We start from the raw sequence: 27,698 nt of genomic DNA, 5'->3' as shown, positions 1-27,698 counted from the left end.
CTGTCAGTCCATGCTGGAGTAGAGAGAGGAATGAGCATGGAGCGCATTAGCATTGCTGAACATGAATAGCTCCAGCTAAATGCAGTCATCTGGAATTGAAAGAAAAGGAGGGTGGGGCATTAAACCACTGCAAGCTACTAACACTCGCACCGCCTTCAAAACCAAGGGCCTGCAGCCAATTCACTATGAGCATGGCAAAAACCAACAGCCACATAAGTGGAAACAAAGCCACCCACACATGCTGTGCTGAGTGTTTGAACACATATTGGGTATGTAAACATGCTCATTTATGTTTAGCTGTATAATATCGTCGTATCAGCAAGCACTTCCATCCTGTGAGTCTTTTATATTTATTTATTTATTTACGTGATTTACATGCAGAGTGGTTTATGATAAGAAAGCGATGAGAGCAGAACACACACTGAGTAAAGAGAGCGAGAAACTCAGTACTTGTGATGAGATCTGCATGCAACCGCAAAGTTAAGTGAGTTGGACGTTCAAGAAATCGATTTGCTTTGAGTCAAAATTTCACTTGTCTCCAATTACAAGGGCCAGAGAGCTGACTAGCAACATATCAGCATCAGACCACCTCTCACTTGCTCGCTGAAAGGATTAAGAGTGGCATTTCCTCTCCACGGGCTTAAAAAAAAAAAACCCTGAGTGTTTGTTACCATTTCCAGACTATAAGGCTCTTTATTTCCTAACAGCTCCCCACACCTAGACATCTATACAAAGTGGTGAGTATTATTTTGCACTAGGATAAAAGTAAGACGTGGAATTTTTTTGGGTACACCTGCTAGTGCAGGAGTTATGGTGTTTTGTTGCTGATAACATGAAGTCAAATTACATGCTTGAACAATTTATCAGTTATTAAATTCAGTAAATTAAAATCACAGTTGTCGCGGCAAGTGAGCTACTAGTACACTGGCCAACTACGAATGAAAATCTGGTAGCCCAGACACACAAATGTGTCCTGGGTCTCTGGATCCCTATTTTCCATGCATGAAAGGCTTATGAATCCAGCACAAGCCCAGTACTTCTTGTTACTAATTTGTATTGCAAAAATACTCTTAACATACACTTCAAACATAAGGAAGCTATTGAAGGAAAACGTTTTCAGACATTTGACCTTGCGGTGACATTGACTTGTATTTCTTTGGATCAAGTCCAAAATGTAACCAGTTCATCTGTTGGCTACAATGATAATTCCATATAAAAGCTACTGTTCGGCCCTTGAGCAAGACCCTTAAGCCTATCTGCTCCATGAGCACGGTATCATGGCTGACCCCCTGCTCTGACCCCAACTTCCTAGCAATCTGGCATGCTCAAAGAAAGAACTTCATTGTACTGCAATGTATATAAGGCTTTTCTTCTTCTTCTTCTAAATACTACAAATAGTCAACCATTTGTTCTTGGGATATCATGCTAATCTCGGACAAGCAGACAACCCGAAAACATAATACCTCAGTGTCATAAAAAGTGGATCACGTGATATACACATTGTAACCAAACAACATTCGTAATAGTCCCAACTAATACTGGTTAATTACCTAGCCTGGCTTACTACATAGATTAGATTATCATCAGCAATAGAGATGAAATAAAGATTAATTTAACCCAAGACAAGTGAAGCCCATTCAAAATATTCAAAACTCTGCCGCTAGACTTCTTACACATACCAAGCACTCAGCTCACATTACTCCAATCCTGTCTGAACTGCACTGGCTATCGGTTTAATTTCACATTAAATATAAAATACTCCTGCTCACATTTAAATCCCTTCACGGTTGGGCACCTTTCTATCTTAGTGACCTGATTCTCCCCTACAACTCACCCCGCTCTCTCAGGTCCTCTGGGCTCGGACTCCTCTCTGTCCCTAGACCTCGTCTCTCTACCATGGGTGGCAGGTCTTTCAGTGTTGTAGCACCTAAAATCTGTAATTCACTCCCTCCGACTCTTAGCAGCATCACATCCATCTCAGAGTTCAAATCCCAATTAAAAACGTATCTGTTTTCTCAGTGTTATCCGTCCTAATCTGCTGCTATGCATCTTTCTCAGTGACTGTACTGTCTGTACTGTGTATTTCATTTTCAGTGTTTGATTGCTCATGGCTTTTCACATTTTGTGTTTGTCCATGATTGTTCATTGTATTACTATTGCAAAGTGTCCTTAAGCTCTCTAAAGGTGCTATATAAACTAAACATATTATTATTATTATTATTATTATTATTATTAGCTGCTTGTGCGACTTGATTACAGCCACAGGGGGCGTCACATTGCATACCAGTGAACGTCCCAACAACAGTTGTTATTTGTTATACTGCAATACTGGAATAATGGAAGTGAAATATTTTTGATTTAGCATGTCAATCTGCTCCTATTCACTTGCTAACATGAACAGCATTCTGTCCTCCACATTTGTTTTTCTTGCTTGCCCCCTACTTGCGACCTCAGATGGTTAAAAAAAAAAAAAAAAAAAAGGGGTTTGAAGTCAATCGGCACATTTCCGAAATCACCTAAGAAAGCTCTGCTGTGACCAAAAAGGCAGAGTGCGCTATGTAATACCACCTGTCTTGCAACTGCTCCCCATAAAAATGCTTGCGAATAAACACGCGTAGTACGAAAGTGCAGTTGTACAACAAAGTCAGCTACATACTGTACATTAAAAAAAAATTGTTTGTATTTTTTTGTAGTTCCTTTTTTTTTGTTGGGCGAAGTTACAGATCTGGAGGGTTCATGGACACAGATGTTTTGGTAAATTGGGATGTTTGGATGCTGTCGCTCCCCCACTCTCACACGTTCACTCAGGTTCGTTGATGGTGGAATGGCTGGTCGTTTTATGTCCCAGCACACCCTCATGACTGTTATCTGATTCTCCCTTTTAGTTATGCTGTCATAGCTAGTCTTGTCGGAGTCCCCGCATGCATTCTGCACTCAACGTACATTTCCTTTAACCATTACGTGACAATGAGCATACCTAATAATCTGTGTTTCTCTCTCTGAGCCCCTTTTGCCCTCCATACCTGTCTGATCCATCCTGATGTCCTACCTGAAACCATCACCTGAAAACCACTTGCTGTTGCTGAGGATTGCTCCACACAGACAGGCTTAAGATCAATGAGATTACTCTCAAATGGATGGAACCATTTAAAAAAATATATATATATATGGCTTAGGACTGCAGTTGCTACAAAGAGTTTTGCACTCAAGTCCATATCACTGAACAGTTCATAACTTCAACAAAACAGACTTCAAGTTAAAACTATAATAAATTCAGAAATAACTCAGATGCTCATATTCATAAGTTGCTCATAAGCTCTTATGCACTTTTTGGGTATATAGGTCGATGTTACACACAGTTGGTGGTTGAGGAGATCCCCCCGCCCCCCCCCCCCCCCATACAATGTAAATCTAATATAAAGCTAAGGAATTATTATAGTTATAGAAGGGAAATGATTTATAATCACACTATCTGGTGTCACGCAGATGAGGATGTTTTCCCTTTTGAGTCTGGTTCCTCTCAAGGTTTCTTCCTCATGTTGTCTCAGGGAGTTTTTCCTTGCCACCTTTACTTCTGGTTTATTCATCAGGGATCAATTCATAAATTTATATCCGGAATTTATACATTTCTGTAAAGCTACTTGGTGACAATGTCCATTGTTAAAAGTGCTATACAAATAAAACGGAATTGAGCTGAACTGAATTTGCAGATCTGATAGCTTTGGTATCAAAATGTGTGCAATATCTTTGCATATGGTCCATAATAGTCCGTGACTGGAGTCCTCAGTTGATTAACACAGAATGATATTCATTAGCAGTTTCTCAATGTCATTTGAGAATGAAGACCCAAAACTCACGAGAAAAATCAGTTTGTGAAACCCCTTTAAATTATTGCTGCATGACGACCATTAGCCGTCACATCTGCAGGGATTAATTCAGGAGATCGGACAGCAGCAGTCAGTCGCTTACCCTCTGCTCCTGGCAAGACACAAACGTCTGAAAGCCTGGCGCCACTCCGAATCCCAGCTGATCAATGAAAGGCGGCTCGTCCTGAGTGTGGATCTGCACTTTGATGCCGGCTTCAAAAGACGTCTCATCTGTAGGGGAAGAGAAGATATGATATAGAGTGATCCTCTATACATGGTGGCATTAACAATTTAGGATCCTGTTTCTCGTGACGGATGTGGGAATGTGCCAGAAAGTCCGGAGTCTGATTTACCATGCTGGATCCCTGACAGTGTGCTGACCGCTGACTTCTCAATATGACTGAGGAACTGTGCTCGATATTCTGCTTATAATACAATACAATAGATTATGAGCCACGCCAACACCCATTAGTAATCTATTACAATATGAAAGCACAGATGCAGAAGGTACAGAGGCAACCTTTTTCCTTAAACACTTTAAGAGGTTGCATTTGAATAAAAATGTACTCATTCTTTATATATATTTATACTACAGCACTGTTGAATGCTTGATTCTGATAACAGCATGTCTAATACACTATATGGACAAACTTATGTGGACACCTGACTATCACGGCAATATGTGGGTCTTCCCTAAACAAAGTTGGAAGCAAACGATTGTCTAGAACATCTTTGCATGCTGCAGCATTAACATTTCCCTTCACTGGAACTAAAGTAGCCCAGACCTGTTGGAGCATGACAGCGCCCCTGTGCACAATGCAAGGTCCATGAAGACATGGTTTGCCAAGGTTGACGTGAAAGAATTCGAGTGGCCTGCTCAGAGTCCTGACCACAACCCCACTGAACACCTTTGGGATGAATTGGAACGCTGTCTGTACCCCAGACCTCCTCACCTAAAGTCAGTGCCTGACCTCACTAATGCTCTTGTGGCTGAATGATCACAAAGCCCCACAGCCACGCTCCAAAATCTAGTGGAAAGCCTTTCCAGATGAGTGGAGGTTATTATAACAGCAAAAGGGGACTACATCTGGAATGGGCTTCTTCAACAAGCACATAGAGAAGTGATTGATCAGGTGTCCACAAACCTTTGGCCATCTAGTGTATGTTCTTGTTTCCGTAGTAACAACTTACAGAGAAACTTTCACAGGTGAATGTTCCACATACATTGTTGACAGTGACTACGTTTACATTCACATCAAATTCCTTGTAAGGTCCATATTCGGGTTGCAGCCATATTCCGAATATGATGTTTATATGCGTACAGGCATCGGAATATTCCTGTATACATGGTTGCTGTAAGTATGTCCGAGTTGCCATTCCTAAATACCTAGGCTACAGCTAAGCATCTGTTACCACCCACAATTCCTTGCAAACTGAGCATGCGCATATATATCTCCTTTTGGTGGATTTTCTGAATAAGGTGTTTACAAGGAAAAAATTTCGATTAAAACAGACATAATCCAGGGGTGGGAATCAGAATATTGTCTTAATCTCAATCGGGCAATCGGATTGCTGCATTTACACGACTCAATATTAATTAGAATATTGCCAAGTTCTGATTAATATCGGAATATTAATGTGCATGTAAACGTAGTCATTGTGCTGGTTTCTGTAAGGAGACGTTTGCTTAGCATTTTTGGAAGGAGTCTCCAGTGTAAATGCTTTGTAAACACCCGTCTTTAGGATGGAGGACTTTGTGATTTTTGGGGGAAACATGACAAGCTACAACAATGTTTTGTTGTTACAGTATATTAACTTCAAGTGAGGAAAGAGGAAAAAAAAAAAAAAAAAAAAAAAAAAAAAAGAGATGTTGGTGAGTAACCTGTTTGTAAGTGTTATAGCATATAAGTGATAACAGGAACCTGTTTTGCGGCCATTCCAGAGCTAAACTACACTAAACTGTGAAGTTGTGCCCATTTTAACTGAGCAAGCACGTATCCCTCAAACTCTGAGTCAGTTTGCATCTGATCAGTCAGATGCAGTAGCACAATAGACAAATAGCATAATAGATCTTTTCCCTAAAGTATGCCTTGATCGATCAGTGTACACTCCATTTTACTTCATTTGCATAATAAGTAAATAAACGAAAAACAAACGTTACATTCCCAGGTCTAAACTTATATTCCTCGCTGTCATAAACAAAAACTTACTGTAGCTTCTGAATAATATGCTCCAAGATAAATAAAAGACTAATAAGCTGTTTCCTTTACCTACAGTATACTGATTTCAGTGATGCATATCACTAACCAGTAACTTTTATACCATATAAATTACATATCCTAGACTAGTTTATATTTTTTTTATATATATTATATATATATATAGAAACCCTCTCATAATTCACAGAGCAGGTATGCAGAGAAGGACGGCCCCCTACTGAATCCTGGTTCCCCCAAAGGTTTTTTCTTTGACATTGCCTTTGGCTAGCTCAATAAGTACGGGATAAAACGATGGAGCGTGTTGGCTGGGATGCGGTGATATAGCTTGAGGTACTGTTACCAGAATGTCCAAGTGGTCCAATAATTGTAAAGTTGGTTGCTTGACTGTTTTGAATTAAAAAAATTTTTTTGAGTGAGTACCTCTAGGTATTGGCATTGAAAAACCACCATTTTGTTTGTTTGTTTATTTTGCTTGGTTTAACCATGACGGCCATCTTTGTGTCATGGTACACGACAAATTTTGGTTATACAGCTGTTTATAGAAACATGTTTATCTCAGCTCAGGATGGTCCTAGCTCCTTGTAAATATTTTATAGAAATGAGTCCTCTATAGCAGTGGATTCTCAAACTCAAACATTTTGCAGCAGAATGCTACTGTAGAGGACTTATTTCAGTGAAAATTTCAGGGTCGTACCTCGTCCCCCACCAGAGATATTCAACCCAAAAGTGAGGGGGATTTTTTTTTTTTTTTTTTTTTTAAATGTACTCCCTCACCCCCATAAAAAAAAAGAAGTCTCAAACCTGAACTGTTTTGCATGCACACTGTACTTACCTAGGTACCCCCTAAAAAATGAAGACTGAAACTCGAACCCTTCCCATTGTAGACTGACCCTAAAAGTGGAACTGTGAGCAATCTTAAGCATTACATTTGGATTTAAGTTCTAAGTCTAAGGAACAAGAATGTGCAAAATGTTTATATACGTACATGTACCTTGCAATGTGCTCCTTTTTGTTCCAAGGAGCTAGTCTCACCCTGAGCCAAGCTATTGAGGTTTCCGTAAACAGCTGTGTAACCGAAATTTGTGTACCGTCATATTTACACTAAGTAAAATTTAAAAAAGGTGCTTTTGCAATGCCGATACATAGAGATAATCACTCAAAAAAAAAATTAAGAAAATAAAAGAAAAAAAAAAAAGGAAAACACTGAAATGGTCAAGCAACCCATATTGGACCACCAGAGATGGAATGACCAGCACCAGCCTGTCTTTTTTTTCCTCTCTTCAAGAGTGATGTAGGCACTGATATAAAGACAATCTGTGCTAAAAATGCAATTCTATTTCCTTGAATGTAATTGAAGGCAATAAATACTGGTGCATGATCATTCTGCTGCTAGATACTATGGTAAATTTTAAGGAACCATTAAAGAATAAACTAAATTCTGAAGATGTATAAATAGTTTGTTTGTTAGACATTTGTACAAACAAGTAAAGGTTTATATTTTTCTTACACACAGCTGAGCTCACTCAGCTCACAATGTACAGTAATAAACTATTAAAAAAAAAGAGGGGCAGTGGTGGCTCAATGGTTAACATGCTCTGGGTTACTGATCAGAAGGTCAGGGGCTCCAGTACCACCAAATTGGGCTTTTGGGCTTTTAAGCAAGGCCCTTAACCCTCTCTGCTCCAGCGGTGCTGTATTATAGCTGGCCCCGCGCTCTGACCCCAACTTCCTAACAAGCTGGGATTTGTGAAAAACAGAATTTCACTGTGCTGTAATGTATATGTGAAAAATAAAGGCTTCTTCTCTTCTTCCACTTTACAGATATTGAAAAAGGCGAGTATTAGTGCTTAGTCTGGTTAAACGGTGAGATGGAGATAAATTCTGGAAATATTGCTTTGAAGCATTTTGGCAAAGGTCATCAGGAAAGTGGTGATAAAATGCTCTATTGAACATTAGGTCTGCGCCGTCCTTGATTAAATCATATGTATCATATTGCTTTGCTGAAAGGCTGCCAAGCTCTTAGCTCGTGTTATAGCCGGCTGTATATTTACCCGAGGAGCAGAGCAGAGAAACACTGAAATACAGTCTGAACTGTTTCACTGTGATCCCTAAACGTGGATGCAACGCCACCTCCGTAATGAATATGTGAATAAACAAACGCTTAAGATTATAGAGAAATCAATACTAACTGGCAGTGTAAGGCTCAGACGTATTCTTCCTTTATGGATTTTACATTAACTAGTGGGATGGCACCGTACACGGGCTACGCACACAACATGGAGGCTCAAACTGATCGTTCAAGCAGTTTTTCATTCTGACAGGTGATTATAATGATAATAAAATAGTCCAGTGGTTAACACACACATTTAAGTGGGGCCTCATCAGCCTTGAACAACTGAACAATGAAATCTGATTTTCCAAATGTTCCAGAAGGAAACATGACCGAAAATGCTTCTATACACAGCACAGAAATACTGTATTGTTACAGACAACCATAATTTTAGCTCACTACATTTTTATATATATATATATATATATATATATATATTAACTGTGTAATTGCTCAAGTTACTTAGCTTTGCTAAGCTTCAACCCTTTCAAATATAATCGTTTTAGAGGGTTTTATTATTCAAAAAATGGCACTCATTCAAATAAATTTAGACTTCACTTATGTTAAAAAGTAACTTTAGTTAGCAGCCACCACGTAAAAGTAAAATGGAAAAAATTATTCAAATGATGGGAAAATACTTGCAATGTATAAAGCTATTCAATAATATTTTAGGTTTTTGTGTTGATCATATTTATGTATATTTGAACAAAATGCAATTATGCAGTTTTGCTACGACATTATGACATCCTATTAATTGCTTTTACTTGATTAGACCTTTTCGTGTAGAAACTTTTCGTCACTGTTAACCATGTTGGATTGGGAGAGTGGGGATGGAGTAATAAATCATGAAAAGCTCTATATACAATTGAACTGCTACAGAGATTTACATGAGATTTATATCTTATACACACTATATGGCCAAAAGTTTGTGGACACCTGACCGTCATATCCATATGTTGGACTTCTCCAAAATGTTGGCACAAACGTATATTGTCTATGTATACTGTAGCATTACAATTTCCCTTCACTGGAACTAAGGGGTCCAAACGTGTTCCAGCACGACAGCGCGCCTGTACACAAAGCGAGGTCCATGAAGACATGGTTTGTCAAATATAGAGTGGAAGAACGTGAATATCCTGCTCAGATCCCTGATTTCAACCCCACTGGACACCTTTAGGGTGAATTGAAACACCGACTGCACCTCAGACCTGCACCTCACCCAGCATCATGGCTGGACCTCACTAATGCCCTTGTGGCTGAATGGACATAAATCCCCACTGCCACATGCCAAAATTTGGTGGAAAGTCTTCCCAGAAGAATGGAGGTTTTCATAACAGCAAAGCGGGATTAAATCTGGAATGGGATGTTCAACAAGAACATTTACTGTAGGTGTGCGTGATAAGCTGTCCACAAACTTTTGGCCACATAGCGTACTTCTCTTAAATTCTCGATTTAAGTATGGACAACATATATAAAAGGGTTAAAAAAAAATAAAATAATTGTTTATCTCAATCTAGTCTGTCTCCTTATCCCCTACACTTTCCTTTTATGGTCAGAGCTTCCTGTTCTTGTGATGCTGTTGCTACGGTAGTCAATTAGTTCCACCTGTTTCCCCATCACCTCTCATTAAGCTGTGTATTTATACCCGTCTGGTTGACTCAGTGTGTGGGTAAAATATTGCATGTGTGAGATCGCAGACAGGAGTTGATCTCTCTATCCTTGTTCCTAGTTTCCTGTCTGTCTTTCCTTTTAATAATGTGGTATTCACTCAGTTTTTGCATTCCTGGGTCCTGATGTATTGATTCCTGATGTACTGACTACATTTAAATCAGACTATAGTTATTGGAAAAGCACTTCTGAAAAACGCCGGAAGCTAGAAGTGACCCAAATTCATGTCATGTAATCTTGGGGATGCGCTGCAGGAGCGGTGCATTACATTACGCTTCATTTTCATTAATAAAACTACTTACTGCCCAAATGCAGAACTGTACCAGTTTAACATTACAGATGTTAATAAAAATGTGGCATTAAAAAAAATGGGTCAGTGAACAAATAACCTATTCACCTTTGCCCTGGTTATCCATTAAGAACATTACCATACAGCCAAATTTCTACAGAGTTTGAGCTTCACATATGCGCATGGATGAGGGGAAGAAAAATAAAAATAAAATGAAGTTCAAAATGCTTCTGGTGTGAACTGGCCTTGAATATGTTCTCGTACTCGCAAGTCGGAGATGTCACAGCCAGTCTGTCTCTCGTGGGAGTGATGTGACCACAAACGATATACAACCCCAATTCCGAAAAAGATGGGACAGTATGGAAAATGCTAGTCATCGTAGACGAGTCATCGTATACGTCACATGTTAAAACATCTCTTAATCATATCGTATTAATCGTTGGCTGCTTTGAATGCATCCTTTATAAACTACTACGGACCATGTATGTCCACGCATCATATTATCTCAGAAGGAAAGGCACACAGTGCTACACACAGCTCTGCAAAATCAGCATTCTGGAAGTGCAGGTCGACAGACAGGCACATCTCTGGCTGTCCATATAAACTGACACTCTGTTCCTCCCAGATCCGCCTCTCCGTGCTTTCTTTTCAATTACAACAATGGGACCTCAAGTTTAGCTACACTAAGCTACTGAGCGGAAAGCAAAAGACGGACTTGAACGCTCCCCACGTCCAAATGTCATTTAATGTGTAATTAACTTGTCTTGCTGGCTGTGTGGGTCTGTATGTGACTCTAAGTGTGTATGTGACTAGCTTGCACAACTCCGCTGTCTGCATGTGAGGAGAGCTCCTCTTCTTCAGTGGAGACAGAGAAATGATTGCAAAGCAGGGCTCAAAAGTGCAATGACATCACTATGTGACTTCCTGTCACTTTGACTTGACCACCATGCCACAGAGCTGGGGATCGACTACTTATTAGTGTAGTTTACCAAGGAGAAGATGCATGTTTGGCAGAAAAGGAATGGCTAAAGCTGTTATTTTGACAGAATTTAATACGAGCTCTGGGCAAAACGCATTTGCATATTTGTTTAGAACTAATCTAAGTAAGCGAACAGGGAAAAAGTGCATTCATTGTACTGGAGTTAAATCTTAACTTTGAAGTTTCATTTTTATTATAATTTCATGACTAATGGGAAAACATCATTTGGAGAGGATTTTCTATAACCTCGTTCATTTCAGGTTGTACCATTTTGTTTGGAATCCCCTTGCCTTTATTTGATCTTGTTATATATAAAAGTACACAGTTTATTTCTCGTGCATCCTTTAATTGTTTATTGAGATATTATTTATTTATACACACAAATCCCCTCCATCTGCTCAAGCTTTAGTGGTTCTTCTCTCCCCTACTAGTATTTTAATGTACTAGTGGCATTTGTTTCCAGCGAGTGTGTAGAATTGGGCGCGAGTGTGTGTTTTACCTGTCTCTCCCCACACTGGCAGGTACTCGTCCTGTTGAATGTCCAGCATTAGTTCCAGGCCGTTGCCCATACCCCCTTTCGTGGTGACGCGCAGTGGCTGTCCATCCTGGCCAGAGTTGAATGTGTAGCATTTGCCATATCGAGTGAAGATCTGCAGAGAAACAAAACGAGAATCTAAATAACATGTGCCGCAACCAAACGCTCTTATTATTTGCAGAAAAAGACAAATAAGTCTTTTTATATAGACCTATAGGCTTATCGACATATCGGCTTTATATATAGTAGATGTTTGTGATGTCATGCTGTTAGCCTTTAAGCAGCCTTCAACGACCAAATTCAACCTTTTTCTTTGAAAAAACAAATTCGACTTTTTGGCCTGCACTGCATCTGTCTCATGTTTAAAATATGCAGGATGGATGATACGGTTTTCGGCCTTGTGTAAACAAAACAGCCTATTAATTCCTACAGTTGCAATATTTTATTTATTAAAGCATGACATGTCATAATTTTACCCTTTTATAGTTGCATCTAATGCTGTGGAACATCTCATTATCACTTAAATTATCGCAGCTAGAAACAGTCATTCCTTCACCAGCCGCTCTTTGTTTATTCTCTTAAATTTAATGAGACCAAAAAACACACACCCTGAAGACTTTCCCATGTCAGAAAACGTAAAGGAACAGCTTGAACTGTGACTGTGACAAAGCGCTGACGCTGGAGTAACAGGCAAAATAAAAATCTCCTCACTGAAAACCTCACCAAGCCAACATTTACACACACTTCACAATCCGTTTATGTGGAGCATGCGCCATACACGTCCATGTGTCAGTTGTTAATATACTGTAGATAACGATAGTGTGTTAGAAGGAGCTCGTTATTAAAACCCTTGCAGTCAGAACTACTGTCAGAGCTTTTGTAGAAAATGAATCAACACCTTCTGACCAAGAATTCAGCAGCAGCTTGGTATAAGTAAGAAAAAATCCCTAATGATGGAAAGAAGAAATGGGGAGGAAGGAAAAGAAATTTCACTCAAACTGAGGTTGAAGTATGTGGCTTCCCATGTGCATCGCAACCACGTCCCCCCCTTTAAATCTGCAATACAAATACAACTAACTATTTTGAAGCTGAATTACCTCCAATTACAGTGCCAGGATTCTACATTTTAATCATTACAATTAATAAAACTGGTATAATTAATGACAAAGATGATCAATTAACCTTGGGGTTCGCTATTTTGGCTGTTTTGCATGATTTTGATTTTATATAAAACTTTTAAAAATGTTTACCATGCAAGTATCGTTTTCTTCAGCACAACCTAGCCAATATGATCCGATTATTCTTGTTCCACTTAAACACACTATATCAACACACTGGACCCAAAAACCACTGCCCTGTGCCAGTTTGACCAAAAAAAAAAACCCACACAAGGTCATTTTTCTATCAAACTGATATTAATACATCTCCATTTCTATGTATTTATGTGTCTATTAATATATCTCCATTTCTACACATGAACAGCAAACAACAAAAAAAACTACCCTGAACTTTCCAATACAGAGGAACACAATGGAAAACACAACTCCATCCGTTTGACAGAAGCAAGGTTGTGTCCTTTTTAACACTCCAGCACGCACTTCTTAATTTTCCGTCCCTGTAGCAACACAGAGTGGTAGCTTTTACTGAAAATGATGATTGCAGAAATAAAGAAAAAAAAAAGATGTTATTACACAAGATAACACAGAATCAGTTGGGCCTTAAACGAACATCCTTACAGGAAACCTCGTAATTGGAAAAGCTTTTCCGAAGTAATGATTAAGTTCGCATCAGTATCGAGAACGTTATTCATTTCCCTTGGATATCGGCGTGCGCTTTCTTAATGCTTTCAGGAAATTAGTGGCTGAACATCTCTGAAATTGTTCATTTAAAAATAAGAGCAAGATCATAATGGAGTAATAGGTATTTTGAGTTTCACATGACTGGAATTAAAGTAATGCGGCATAGTCACTGAAGCCGAATGAATGAATGAAAAGCTAATCAGATAAGATACAACGGGAAGTACGGGTCCATTCAGAACCAATTTCTTGCAGAAACTCTGTCTGATGTGACGTGAGCAAATGCAAGGCTGCTTTCAATGCGTCTCAATATTGATTTTCTGCTGTGCTTAAATAGAGACCTGAGTTCAGGAACTGAATCCATGTGGTGCAAATAAGAACAGAATTTGTAGTGTAATGCAGAAGAGCCAGGAGCGAGAGAAGACAAAGGCATGGTCTATTTACTTGGGGTCAAGGCAGAGGCTATAACAGAGGTCTAGGCAGGAGTAAGAGGTCTAGGCAGGAGTACAGGTAGATGAAAAATCAGTAATAAAATGGTGACCAGACAGACAGAGGTGAAAGTAGTAAAAGTCAGAAATTAATGATGGTGGAAATAGTCTCAAGCATTTTAATTCTGTTTGAAACTCTGTACTGAAACCTGAAACATTTCAAAGAAAACTCTCTGAATCGTCAAATGTTGGATTCCACTTGCAGTGATTACACCAAAAGAATGATGTGCTCTTCTGCTTATTTGGATACAATCATGTACAAAAATATGTATTTAACAGGGGTGTGTGGCAGTGGGGAGAGACAGACAGACAGACAGAGAGAGAGAGAGAGAGAGAGAGAGAGAGAGAGAGAGATGGACAGACATAGCTGAAGGATCTTGCACGCACTCACGGCGTGTGATCTTAACCTGGAACGAGGCAAATGCTACAAGATGGTGACGGCCCCTTTTGGGTCGCATTTCCATTTGGCTTGGCTTTTTTGAGAAATAAAAGTGACCCCGGAGCGCTGCTGAAATTCCGCCTGCCTCCCGAGTTTTCCTCTACACCCATAAACACCAGGTTTTATCTGTATCTGCATGTGTTTAGTGCGCCAAACATCCATATTTGCATCTGTATCTGCACTTCAGTGTAAATGCAAGGGAGGTAAAGCCTGACCTGAAAGGGTTTTATTTGTTTATTTATTTATTTTAAACATGAATCCTACCACTTTGCCCAGAGAAACCCGGGGGGGGGGGGGGGGGGGGGGGGAGAACAGCAATAGAAATGTCAGCACTGTCACCATGGTCTCTGTGAATGACGGCTGTGACAGTTCCTCAACCTCAGCTACAGCACTCGTGTTCGGGTCTGGTTTTTTTTAAGCCCGTTCGCATAGTTATTGTTATTATTTCTTTGTACCTGCCGGCGATATTTTCTAACAAATGTAATTGGTTCCCCAAAATATAGTCAACAAACTGCCAGCCTAATTTAAACAACAACAACTCTGACCAGGCATTTACTAAGAATCCTGTAAATGCATTGCGCAGTGCCGCATGTTCATGTTAAGGAACATGGCCTTTATTTGTCCTGCGAGCTTCATATCTGACCACTCGCTCACTTCCATATGAACGTAAAAAACTCCGGCATACTGTTTTTGTTGCATCTCGCAGGGTCCCAGTCTCGTGCTGTGTTCACGCCATGTCAGAATTACCGTAATTACTACATGGCAACCGGGACGTTCTACTCAGAGCTGTTCACATCCTCGGACTCGGATTCATGCGTTCCTATACAGCAAAACGAATCCGTGTGAGATGATGCAAAATAACACAGGTGTTGGTAATGTGTTAAACAAACAACAACAAAAATAATAATAGTCAATTATTCAAATTATTACACAGAAATATGACAAATTATTACACATAAATATGCTTAACTACATATTACTGCAGGGTTTCTGCACGACATTGCAGCATTCAGGCGGTACAAGTCGGAACTCTCAGAAAATTCCTCTGAAAGTTATACGAGGACGTGAACACTTTTTACAAGTCGGAATCTCGTAATTACGGTAATTACGACATGGTGTGAATGCAGCTTTGATCCACAGTTCTAGTCTGATAAGATGTTTTGTGAATCTTTTATGGAATGCTTTCTAAAAACAAACAAACTAACTAACAGTGCACCTCCTGTTCATATCTGTAGTTGTATCCGTTTAGAACACATTATCTGTTCATTCCGAATAATGCGTTCATGTTTGGTTACATGACTAGATTTTAAGTAGTTAGCATTGGTGTTAGAAATCAATTTCGCCTCACACCTCCAAGGTTGGGGGTTCGAATCCCGCCTCCACCCTGTGTGCATGGAGTTTGCATGTTCTCTGCATGTTCTCGCCGTGCTACGGGGGTTTCTTCTGAGTACTCTGGTTTACTCCCCAGTCCAAAAACATCTGTTATATATAGGCTGATTGACATCACTAAATTGTCTGTAGTGTGTGAGTATGCGTGCGAGTAAGGGTATCCCCGCCCCCCATATCCCCTGGAATAGGCTCAAGGCTCCCCTGTGACCCTGTGTAGGATAAGTGGTACAGAAAATGGATGGATGGATGTTCATTGTGGTGGATCTGGAGCCTATCCTGGGAAGCTGTGAGGCAAGAATACAACCTGAAAGAGACTCTTGCACCAAAAACAGCAGAAACAAACAAACAAACAAACAAACAAACAGGCAGAGAATATGTTAATGTCTGAATGAATGACGTGCATTGCATTGACTGGTCAGTTTGCAGAGCATATTTGACTCTTCCTGATACCACTAGCCATCAGGACAGCATGTCAAGTATGAAGTTTCAAAATGTTAAATAAGTTTGGATTGTTTTAATTTGCACTTACTTTCCAAATGATTTCACATCACTACCAGGAACTACTTGAGCAAGCCTTGGGAACTGGGAAACTAGTACTATGAAAATAAGGTAATTAAGCAGCTCAAAACTACAATAAAAACATAGAAGCCTTCCCAAAGGATAGATATAGAGGCGAATTAGTCCTAACAAGACTAATCATGGGCAACAGCTATAAATACTGATGAAGAGGCATGGACAAGTCTAAGCCTGAGCAAGGAAGACAAAAAAATAATAGAATTAATGCCGGAAAAGAATAATGTAGATGCTCCTATTGAAATTCAAATGTCTAATCTTTTTTTTTTTTTTTTTAAGCTGAATCATATTTCTATACAATTATGCCAGGCTAATGTGACTTCCTGTTTCGGTTATGCTAATGTTAACTCACACTCCATGGACTCATGAATAATCATAACGGTTCCTAGACAATTACAAAAGGGCTCAGATAAAGGCGTTTTATGGCACTGCCAGTCTCTGGGTTCACACTCCATCCTCTCAAGCTAAATTCACTGGCTAATTTGAAAGTTCAGTTCCACCTCAGTAATAAAGCTAAGTTAGGATGCTTCGAGTCAAATCATGCCAAGGAACAGTTTTAAAAATTGGGCACTGTGGTCACTACATCATTCAAAAGACCCAACGCTGAGTTTACAAGGATGTGTCGTGTGCTTACAGTTCTGAGAGCGGAAACACCTGCTGATGAGGGAGGTCAGAGGAGATTAGCCTGACTGGTTTGAGCTAACAGGACCACTACAGAAACTCAAATAACCACTCTTTACCACTGTGGTGAGCAGAAAAGCATCTGAGGACACACAAGACATCAAATCTTGAGGCGGATGAAAATTCAGCTGAAGATTTGGATAAATCTGTATTTCTGCTGCACCGTGCAGATGGTAGGGTCAGAATTTGATGTCAACAGCATGAAGCCATAGGCCCAACCTGCCTTGTGACAACAGTTCAGTCTGCTGAAGGTGGTGTAATGGCATGGGGAATATTTTCTTATGCATCCACTGGGTCCCTTAATACCAATCAGGCATCATTTGAATACAACAGCCTGTCTGAGCATTGTTGCTGATCATGTGCCTCTCTTTATGGCCACAATTTACCCATCTTATTATGGCTACTTGCAAAATGATAATGCACCATATCACAAACTCAAACTGGTTCCATAAACACGACAATGAGTTTACTACACTTCAGCCTCCCCAGTTAGCAGATCTGAATCCAATAGAGCACCTTTGGGATATGGCAGAATGGGAGATTGGCAGGATGAATATGTAGCTGAAAAATCTGCAGCAGTTATGTGATGCGATCATGCCACCATGGAATCTCAAGGGAATTTGAGATTTCCGACACCTTGTGGAATTCATGCCAGGAATAATTAAGGCTGTTTTGAGAGCAAAGGAGGGGGCTACAGTGGTGCATGAAAGTTTGTGAACCCTTTATAAATATCCGTATTTCTGCATAGATATGTCCTAAAACACCATCCGATTGTTACACAAGTCCTAAAAATAGACAAAGAGAACCCAATTAAACAAATGAGACAAAAAAATTATACTTGGTCATTTATTTATTGAGGATTTAAAGCGTTCGGACTCCACCAATTCCCAGGAGCGGTCGACCAACAAAGATCACTCCAAGTGCAAGACGTGTAATAGTCCACAAGGTCACAAAGGAACCCAGGGTATTTTCATATGGGCTAATAATGTTCATGAGTCCACCATCAGGAGAACACTGAACAACAATGGTATCCATGGCAGCACTGCACGGAGAAATGCATTGTTCTCCAAAAAGAACACTGCTGCCCATCTGCAGTTCACATGGACAGAAGGCTAATAGAAAACTGTTTTGTGAATGGATGAGAACAAAATAGAACTTTTTGGTTTAAATGTGAAGAGTTATTTTTGACGAAAGGAAAACACTGCATTCTAGATAAGAACCGTATCCCATCTGTGAAACATGTGCTGGTAGTATCATGGTTTTGGTCTGTTTTGCTGCATCTGGGCCAGGACAACTTGCCATCATTGATGGAACAATAAATTCTGAATTATAACCAGCAAATTCTAAAGGAAAATGTCAGGACATCTGTCTGTGAACCGAATCTCAAGAGAAAGTGGGTCAGGCAGCAAGACAACGACCCTAATCACACAAGTCGTTCTACCAAAGAATGATTAAAGAAGATTAAGGTAATGTTTTGGAATGGCCGAGTCAAAGTCCTGACTTTAATCCAATAGAAATGTTGTGGAAGAACCTGAAGCAAACAGTTCATGTGAGGAAACACACCAACATCCCAGAGTTGAAGCTGTTCTGTACTGTGGAACGGGCTAAAATTCCTCCAAGCTGATGTGCAGGACTGATCAACAGTTACCCCAAACGTTTAGTTGCAGTTATTGCTGCACAAGCGAGTCACACCACATACTGAAAGCAAAGGTTCACATACTTTTGTCACTCACAGATATGTAATATTGGATCATTTTCCTCAATAAATGAATGACCAAGTATAATATTTTTGTCTCAATTGTTTAATTGGGTTCTCTTTGTCTATTTTAGGACTTGTGTGAAAATAGGATGGTGTTTTAGGTCATATTTATGCAGATATATAGAAAGTTCTAAAAGGTTTTACAAACGTTCAAGCACCACTGTAATCCCTCATCTCTGTGATGCCAGTAAATTTGGCAAGCTTTGTATTTAATCGGTTTTTATAACATTTTTCTTAATTATATGCTACATGCCAACTCCATTTCACATTTAGTGGCCATAAATAGTGTACAGGAACAAAAAAGAGGCAGGAAATTTGAGGCTGCTTTTTTATAAACACAACAATCGCTGGCTGGAGTGCTTTTCTTGTTATGGAATAAAGTAGATCACTCCACTCAGTGTGCATATTGCAAATACAGCCATACCTTGCTAGTGCAAGCTAACTAACTAGCCTAGATTGCTATCTAGATTAGACTCATTATATTGTGCTACAGTTAAATAGTAAGCTCAGTCAGTGGCTGGAAACGAAATAAAAACGAATTCAGTGGAAAAACTACAGCAAAGCACTCCACTGTGTGTAATATGCTAATTTTCTTTCCTACTTTCTTTGTTCGTTCCCTTAATTTACATTAAAAGACAGCGGGCATGATGAGAATTTGGCCAAAACAAAAGTGAATACAAAATAAACTCAACAAGGACCCTCTGAAGAGCATTGCTGGCAAAGTACATCATAGTAGTCATGTTGCTGAGTCACATGACCAATTTCAAGCCAATGAAAAACAACCTGAATCCATTTGGCATACATTTGTGTCGGAAGGCAAATCAAGAAAGCTCTGTCTGCGTTCAGACATGCATTCGACCTCATGCATGAAGTCGACAGAAAGTAATGGATGTTTTGTATTTTCAAAAGGCACTGCAGGACACACACTCTTATTTTCCCTAAAATGCATTAACTTAATGGACTCACTGCAATAGAAGCCTGACCATAAAGGTTGAAAATAGGGGTGTGCATATTGATGTCCCTCTTAATATGTCAACAACACTGCAATGTATGAAAGCAGTAAATGATTCAATTCAATATCGACAGTCACAGGAGCCAGAAGCAACCTTCACTGGGACTGACAAGCAAAGTGGCCACGACTTCTTCACTGGGACTGACGAGCAAAGTGGCCACGACTTCTTCACTGGGACTGACAAGCAAAGTGGCCACGACTTCTTCAGTGGGACTGACGAGCAAAGTGGCCACGACTTCTTCACTGGGACTGACGAGCAAAGTGGCCACGACTTCTTCACTGGGACTGACGAGCAAAGTGGCCACGACTTCTTCACTGGGACTGACAAGCAAAGTGGCCACACCTTCTTCACTGGGACTGACAAGCAAAGTGGCCACGACTTCTTCACTGGGACTGACAAGCAAAGTGGCCACACCTTCACTGGGACTGACAAGCAAAGTGGCCACACCTTCATTGGGACTGACAAGCAAAGTGGCCACACCTTCTTTACTGGGACTGACAAGCAAAGTGGCCACGACTTCTTCACTGGGACTGACAAGCAAAGTGGCCACACCTTCTTCACTGGGACTGACAAGCAAAGTGGCCACACCTTCACTGGGACTGACAAGCAAAGTGGCCACACCTTCTTTACTGGGACTGACAAGCAAAGTGGTCATATGTACTTTACCGGAACTGACAGGTAAAGCAGCCATACCTTCTTTAATGGAACTAACAGGAAAAGTAGTCACACCACCTTTCCTAAGCCTCACAGGCAAAGAGGCCACTCATGTTTTACTAGAACTGACAAAGTGTCCACACCACTTTTACTGGGATTAACAGGCAAACCAGTCAGACATCCTGAACTGCAACCAAGAAAAAATACACTACACATACAGTCCCCTCCAAAAGTACTGGAACAGCAAGGCTAATTAATTTGTGCTTGCTATACACTGAAGACATCTGGTATGGAGTTCAAAAGATGAATATGAGGCGATAAATCTGAATTCCAGCTTTCATTTCCTGATATTTACAACTTAGAACATGGCACATTTGGTGGCAGACTCCCCAATTTGTAAGGGACATGACACCACCTCCACCATGCTTGACTGATGAGCTTGTACGTTTTGGATCATGAGCAGATCCTTTCTTTCTTCAGTGTATAGCAAAAACAGAAGAACTGGCCCTGTCAGAGGGGACTGTAAACCTTACACAAAATTACTACAGTCTAATTAATATAAACCTCCTGAATTATATAATCCCCCCATGCCGTATAAATTCTTTTGGAAAGCACAGTAATTTTCAAAATGATTGAATTGGCTACACTGACTTGGAGTTTGCGTTAGTGCTTTAGCATTTATTCTTCTTTTAGTAATATGAAACCTCTGGTCCAAATGACTTTGAACAGAGATTGTATAATAAGTTTGTCTAAGAGATAAAAAGCCAATGTTTATACCATTGCTCCTCTTGCAATTTAAGATCATCATTCCTGAGAGGCTATAAACATGACACTAATCCTTTAATGACTTGAGCATCTGAGTGGTTTAGTGTACGAGTGCCTCAACCAGCCATGAAGAGCTACAATTGTCTCCGAGATACAATGAACAGACGAGGGCAAACATGACTGGGTCGAGTTGCTGTGGTAACGTGTTCATTTCGGGGCTGATGACCTTGTGATGGAGAAGACTTGTCCTTATAGAAAAATCCATTTTAAGGACACTTTAAAATTAATATAATAATAATAAAACAAACAAAAAAACCCCATGACGCAAAACAGTTCTGTCTGTAAAAACAGGAACCCTTTGTCATTGGAGTCCAAGACTGAGTATTCTCCAAATCATAATCCAAATTCTGTTCAAAACAGAGGAAGACAAATTCACAAGTCATACACTGATATGCAGAGAGTGTTCTTTCTTAAAGCTACAAGATTTAAGATTTAGAAATTTGCCCTCTCTGGTATTAATGCGCTATTGTGAACTAGGGTAGATTGTGTTTTTGGATGCAACTGTGACTATCTGATAATTATCTGGCATTATTATTTTTCTCTCAGATTTATAGGAATGAGTTTGAAATAGCTTAACACCTGGCTAACAATACAAATGGTACAATGTGGTATGATAATAGATTTGTCAGTAGAAAAGCTCATTAGTAATGTATAACAGCACACTACATAAATCAACACACTTGTGTAAAGCCTGACGGGTCATAAAAATGGTAATCAAATATGAGTTCAAGCTAGAGTATATAAAAAAAACCTTTATAACAAAATGGATTCTCTTACACAAAAGATTTGTATGCTGCATTTGTAAACCAACTCTGTGCTTACTGCCATTCCCTTTCTTATGACCTAGCCTGTGATTGAGGCTAATAGTTTAGCCATTAAATCTTTTGTACAGACTGTATAAAATCTGAATGACAGTGAAATTGAGACTAGATTATTGGGAATATCACATTTTCCTCAGATATATAGTTCAGATTCTATATGGCAAATATGGCGCTATAATTACACTTAGCATTACCTGCTCCTCCATAATGACCTCCACTCATTATGAACCGAGTTATTTATGGCATCTTCTCATACATACAGTAAGCACATGACTTATCAAGTGTTTCATTCATAGAACACTTTATAGGCTTTTAAATATTTTTCCTCAGAATACATGAGAGCGATTTAATTCTTAGTTCTGCATCACACAACATTTCGTCCGCTAATGTTGCTTTTCCAGACTGGATATGAAACTGAAAGGCAAAATGACATCATGTAAGGGACAGGCCAGGGGCGTAACCTTGCCAGGGTATTTGATTTTTTTTTTCGTTAGCCCCAAATAATTCTCCACTTGGAGTGGTGTGTCACTACGTAACTGAAGGTCAGTATAAGACGACGGCATTGTTGAAATTTTGTATCGTCAGTGAACGGACAAGGTTTACAGAGTTTACAGAAAAATACATGGAAATACCAGTGTCTTATTGGCCGACATGTCTCAATTCTGCCAAACACTAGCTCACAAACAAGTTGTGTAAATTCCAGGTTACATGATCATGATATGAGCATAGCATAAGGACAGCTAATGTACTTAGCTGTGCCTCCCCTTGGCCAGCAACACCAAACTAGCCTTGTGTTCGATAGCCAAAGAGTTTTATATTTTATATATCGGTCTTCTAATCCAGTGTTAACAGTGATAACACCCGAGGCAAGTTTTAGGATAAATCCAACTTTTTGTCTAATTTTCACATTTTGAAGCCTCACATGCAATAAATAAATAAAATTAAATAAAATGCATGGAAACAGCCTATTTAGAAGTGTGTTTTAAAAAGTTTTTATTTGATGGAGAAGAATCTAGGCTCAGCTTCAGACGATTAACAGTCCAGCTAAGGCCCCTGGAACAGGCACTCGGTTATTGCATGTAGATGTCAGTACATGGCACGGTGAATGGTACACAAAGGATTTTATTTTAACAACCAACAACCAGTATTCTGACACATCAGTTCCATCTGAAACCTCAGAGAAACTATAAAACATCAAACATTACAACAGTACTGTGGAAAAAACAGTTTGTGAACTGAGACACACGTTAAAATGGAGAGCTTCTTTGAACTTTGGTTTACACTGTGCACACCAGTGTTTGAGTTGTAGAGAGAGAGAGAGAGCGCGAGCGAGACCCCCCTGGGAAACAGGTCTCTGTTTTATAATGTTTTCAAATAAGCATTTTAACCTCCTCTAGTGTCATGATGAAAAAACAAAACCAAAAAAAAAAACCCCACTGAATTACAGAGCAGGCCTTTGAAATGGATTGAATATGACCCAACTCAGCTGATGTAAACGTAAGCATTTATGCCCCAGGCAAAGTCTGTTATACAAAACAGCTTAGCACATGAGCTCAGCAACTAAACATTAAGAGAGCACTTGCAGTCTTTGAATCCGGATGGGTCAGTAACAAAACTTTGAAGGAATCTTCAAAATTAATTTCCCCTGACACCAAGTGTTGTTAATGGCCAAGAGATGTTTGGCATGAGATTGTCTTCATTTTGCAGTATGAGTATTCAGTAAATACAAAAATTCATTCAAGACCATAAATGATACCAAAGAAATTGGTCAATATGGTTGTCCAAGATGACCATCCCCCAAAGTGACAACTTTACAGTGTTATAGCATTGTATTATTCCTGGTTTATGGCCTTATAATGTTAAAGCGATGCATCTTTTCAGTGTATAGCTGTACTGCTTTACAGTGTTACAGCTTTATAATGTTAGTGTTACAGTGCTGCAGCCATACAGGTTTACAGTGTACAGCTTCACAATGTTACAGCTATATACTGTAGTTTACAGTGTTGCAACTTCACACTGTTACAGCTTTATATTTTTACAGCTTTACACTGTATAGTTGTATAGCATTACAGCTTTACAGTGTTACGCTGTTACATATTCAGTGTCACACAGTTACAGCTTTACAGTGTTACAGCTTTACACCGTTACAGTTTTACAGTAGACAACTGTAAAGCTGTACAGTGTTATCCCAAACCGCGTACTTACCGTCTATATAGTAGCTGAGATACATGTATTTCTCCTACTACAGGCCTATAGTAGGAAAGTACGCGGTTTCGTACATAGCCGTGCTCTCGTTTGCCGTAAAACGGTTGAGCGCTGCCGTGTGTGTACGTGTCCTGTCACAAAATGCGGTGAAAACTCACACGGCGTTAATAGTGTGATTAAGGTGTGTACATGTCTGTAATACACGTCGATAATGCGACTAAAACTGGAGTACTCCACACGTCTACATTCGATTTGTGTTTACTTCGAGTATAACTTTAATCGGCTTAAGGTGATTAAAAATCACTGTTTACATCCTAGTTTCTTAATCGGAGTATCGTCTTAATCGGGTTAATATCGGATTATCGTTGTCCATGTAAACACACTGACTGTTACATCTTTACAGTGTTGCAGTTTTACAGTGTTACGTCTTTATACTGGTATAGCTTTACTCTGTCATGACACTTTACAACTGTAACTTTACACTGTTACATCTTTACAGTGTTGTGCTGTAACACTGTAAATCTGTAACACTAAAGATGTAACAGTGTCAAGTTGTAAAATGATAAAGCTGTACAGTTATACATTGTAAAACTAACACTAAAGCTGTACAGTTGTACACTGTAAAGTTGTAACATTGTAAAGATGAAACATTGTTATATCTTTACAGCGTTACAGTTCACAATGTACAGCTTTACAGTGTATAACTGTACAGCTTAACAGTGTTACAGCTTTGCCATGGTACAGCATTCCATTATTACAGCTTTACAGTGTTGCAGCTTTACAGCACACAACTGTCAGCTTTACAGTTTGAGCTTTACGTTGTTTACAGTGCACATTATGGAGAGCGATAATGTAGCTCAGAAGTTGAAGGACTAGTTTGGTGAAAAATCAAATGTACAAAATTTCCCCTACTTCTCCTAACAAGTAATGGACAATCATGTGACCTAAATTTGTTTCTATTAATATCTTGCATCCAATTGGTCAGCAAATGCCACACAGACTTACTGATGTAGTTTAGGAAACAGTGCAACCCAGTGCAATAAATGTGAACAAAACTGAAGACGAAATGTTAATGATGTAACGCTGTAAATGAAATGCCACTCATATAAACTTCCATTACTTGTTAGCTACATTTGCCTCATAGCTCCAATGCAAAACCAAGACAACAAAGTGGAAGTAGGGGAAATTTTGTACGAGATTTATTTACTTATTTATTTTACCAAATTAGTCTTTCCACTGCTGAGCTACAGTATCACTTATCACAAAGTAACACATGTAAAATGTGACCAGAGACGGATTTAGGTTATAAATGTGCTAGTAAATGAAATGCCCTCCAGTAGTTAAAACTTATTTTTCTATAATCCGTGAACTTCAGATGAATGTTTGCTTCAGTCAATTTACTGCAGGCTGCCATTGAAATGCTCCCCATATGTAAATAAATAGCAATCACACAGTTATCACCTCTGCAAGCAATTTCCTGATATAACAGAAAGGCAGTCTCTCAACGCACCACTATCACACACACCAAGCATCCTAATTAATGCATATTTCATCTGGAATCAGGAGGGAAAGAAATAAAAACATTCGCAGACTGAGTATTGGATAGTTCTCACCAGCAAGCACAGATTGATACAGCCAGCTGTACTCTTCCTACTTGTTCAAATGACAGCTATTGCTTTCCAAATGAATAATTCATCTGTAGCCAAGAGACATGTTTCTTTAAGCTCGAGGCTTGCTGGTTTGAAAAATAGCATAGTGGTACCAAACATTTTCAAGACTATTCCATGGTGTTTTACAGCTAGTAAGTAAGTGTGTCTAGGTAAACCTTTTCAGAAGTCGACACGCAATTTCTTTTTAAATGGATCATTTATCAAAGTCGTAGCATTGCCAACAAGTACATCATAGCAGAGAGGGGGGGAAATGGGGAAAAGTGCACTGGCTGAACTGATAATTAACTTCAATTTACAGAATTGTTTGGATTTATAAACTTCTGACTCACTCTATGAGCTTACGTTATACCACTGAAGAACTAGATGCGGTTTGAGGAAAAGATTTTGGTTAAGGCGGACTTGTCAGCTACCCCGATCAGCCGTAACATTAAAATCACTGGCAGGTGATGTGGATAACATTGATCATCTCATTACAATGGCACCTGTGAAGGGGTGAGATTTGTTAGGCAGCAAGTGAATAGTCAGTCCTCGAAGTTTTGACAAAAGGCCAGATTGTGATATCTAGACGACTGGGTCATTGAATCTCCAAAACGGTAGGTCTTGTGGGGTGTTCCTGGTATGCAGTGGTTAGTACCTACCAAAAGTGCTCCAAGCAAGGACAACCGGTGTACATGACAGGGTCATGGGTACCCAACGCTCACACATGGGGAGCGAATGCAACCCCATCTGGTCCAATCCCACAGAAGTGCTACTGTAGAACAGAATGCTGAAAAAGTTCATGCTGGCTATGATAGAAAGGTGTCAGAACACACAGTGCATCACAGCTTGTTGCGTATAGGGCTCTGTTGCCTTAGACTGGTTAGAGTGCCCATGCTGACCCCTGTCCACCTCCGAAAGTGCCTACAATGGGCATGTGAGCATCTGAACAATGGAAGAAGGAGGCCTGGTCTGATGAATCGAATTTTCTTTTACATTATGTGGATGGCCTAAATTTTGCAGACCAAGTACACCCCTTCATGGCGACGGTATTCCCTAATGGCAGTGGCCTCTTTCAGCAGAATAATGCGTCCTGTCACACTGCACAAATTGCTCAGGAACGGTTTGAAGAACATGACAAAGAGTTCAAGGTGTTGACTCGGCCTCCAAATTCCCCAGATCTAAATCCGAACGAGCGTCTGTGGGATGTGCCGGACAAACAAGTCCGATCCAAGGAGGCCCGACCTCGCAACTTCTTAAAGGATCTGCTGCTAATTTCTTGGTGCCGGATATCACAGCACACCTTCAGAGGTCTTGTGGAGTCCATGCCTCGACGGGTCAGAGCTGATCTGGCGACACAAGGGGGACCTACACAATATTAGACAGGTGGTTTTAATGTCTGATTGGTGCATATAGGCTTTGTAGCTCCAAGGACATATCTTCACTCATCTACTACATTTGGTTTCAGAAGAAAAATTCTGTGATAGTGACTGGAAGGTTACGAGATCAAATTCCAAAATAGGCTTCTTAATTGTGATCTCAACCTCCTCATTTTGCAGTGTCCCCCCACCCCCCAAGGAAACAGCAAGTGTCCTGTGTCTTGGTTTTTCTTTCTGGTTTTTGTTTTTAGTGTTTTAGTCCTGCACTTGTCCTGGTATTAGTTTGTTTTCTTATCATTTTCATGCATTAATTCAAAGGGATTTCAGTCTGCCTTCTAAATTGGTTTGGAATTGAGGAGTCAAA

At 39.7% G+C, this 27,698-nt stretch overlaps 1 protein-coding gene across 2 annotated transcripts in view; it reads right to left on the bottom strand.

Annotated features, from left to right (window-relative positions):
- asic1b (acid-sensing (proton-gated) ion channel 1b) overlaps positions 1-27,698 on the bottom strand; it is a 349,583-nt gene that overhangs the window by 39,194 nt on the left and 282,691 nt on the right. For both annotated transcript variants that reach the window (XM_053652841.1, XM_053652840.1), the window contains 2 exons: positions 11,631-11,781; positions 3,970-4,097 (listed from right to left, as the gene is read on the bottom strand). In XM_053652841.1, coding sequence (XP_053508816.1) covers positions 3,970-4,097; positions 11,631-11,781 — 279 coding nt within the window. The remainder of the gene's footprint in view (positions 1-3,969; positions 4,098-11,630; positions 11,782-27,698) is intronic.

Source organism: Ictalurus furcatus, chromosome 21 (genome assembly GCF_023375685.1).
Source record: "Ictalurus furcatus strain D&B chromosome 21, Billie_1.0, whole genome shotgun sequence".
NCBI lineage: Eukaryota > Metazoa > Chordata > Actinopteri > Siluriformes > Ictaluridae > Ictalurus > Ictalurus furcatus.
The sequence above is the reverse complement of the archived record's forward strand: the minus strand, read 5'-3'. Positions and strand labels throughout refer to the sequence as shown.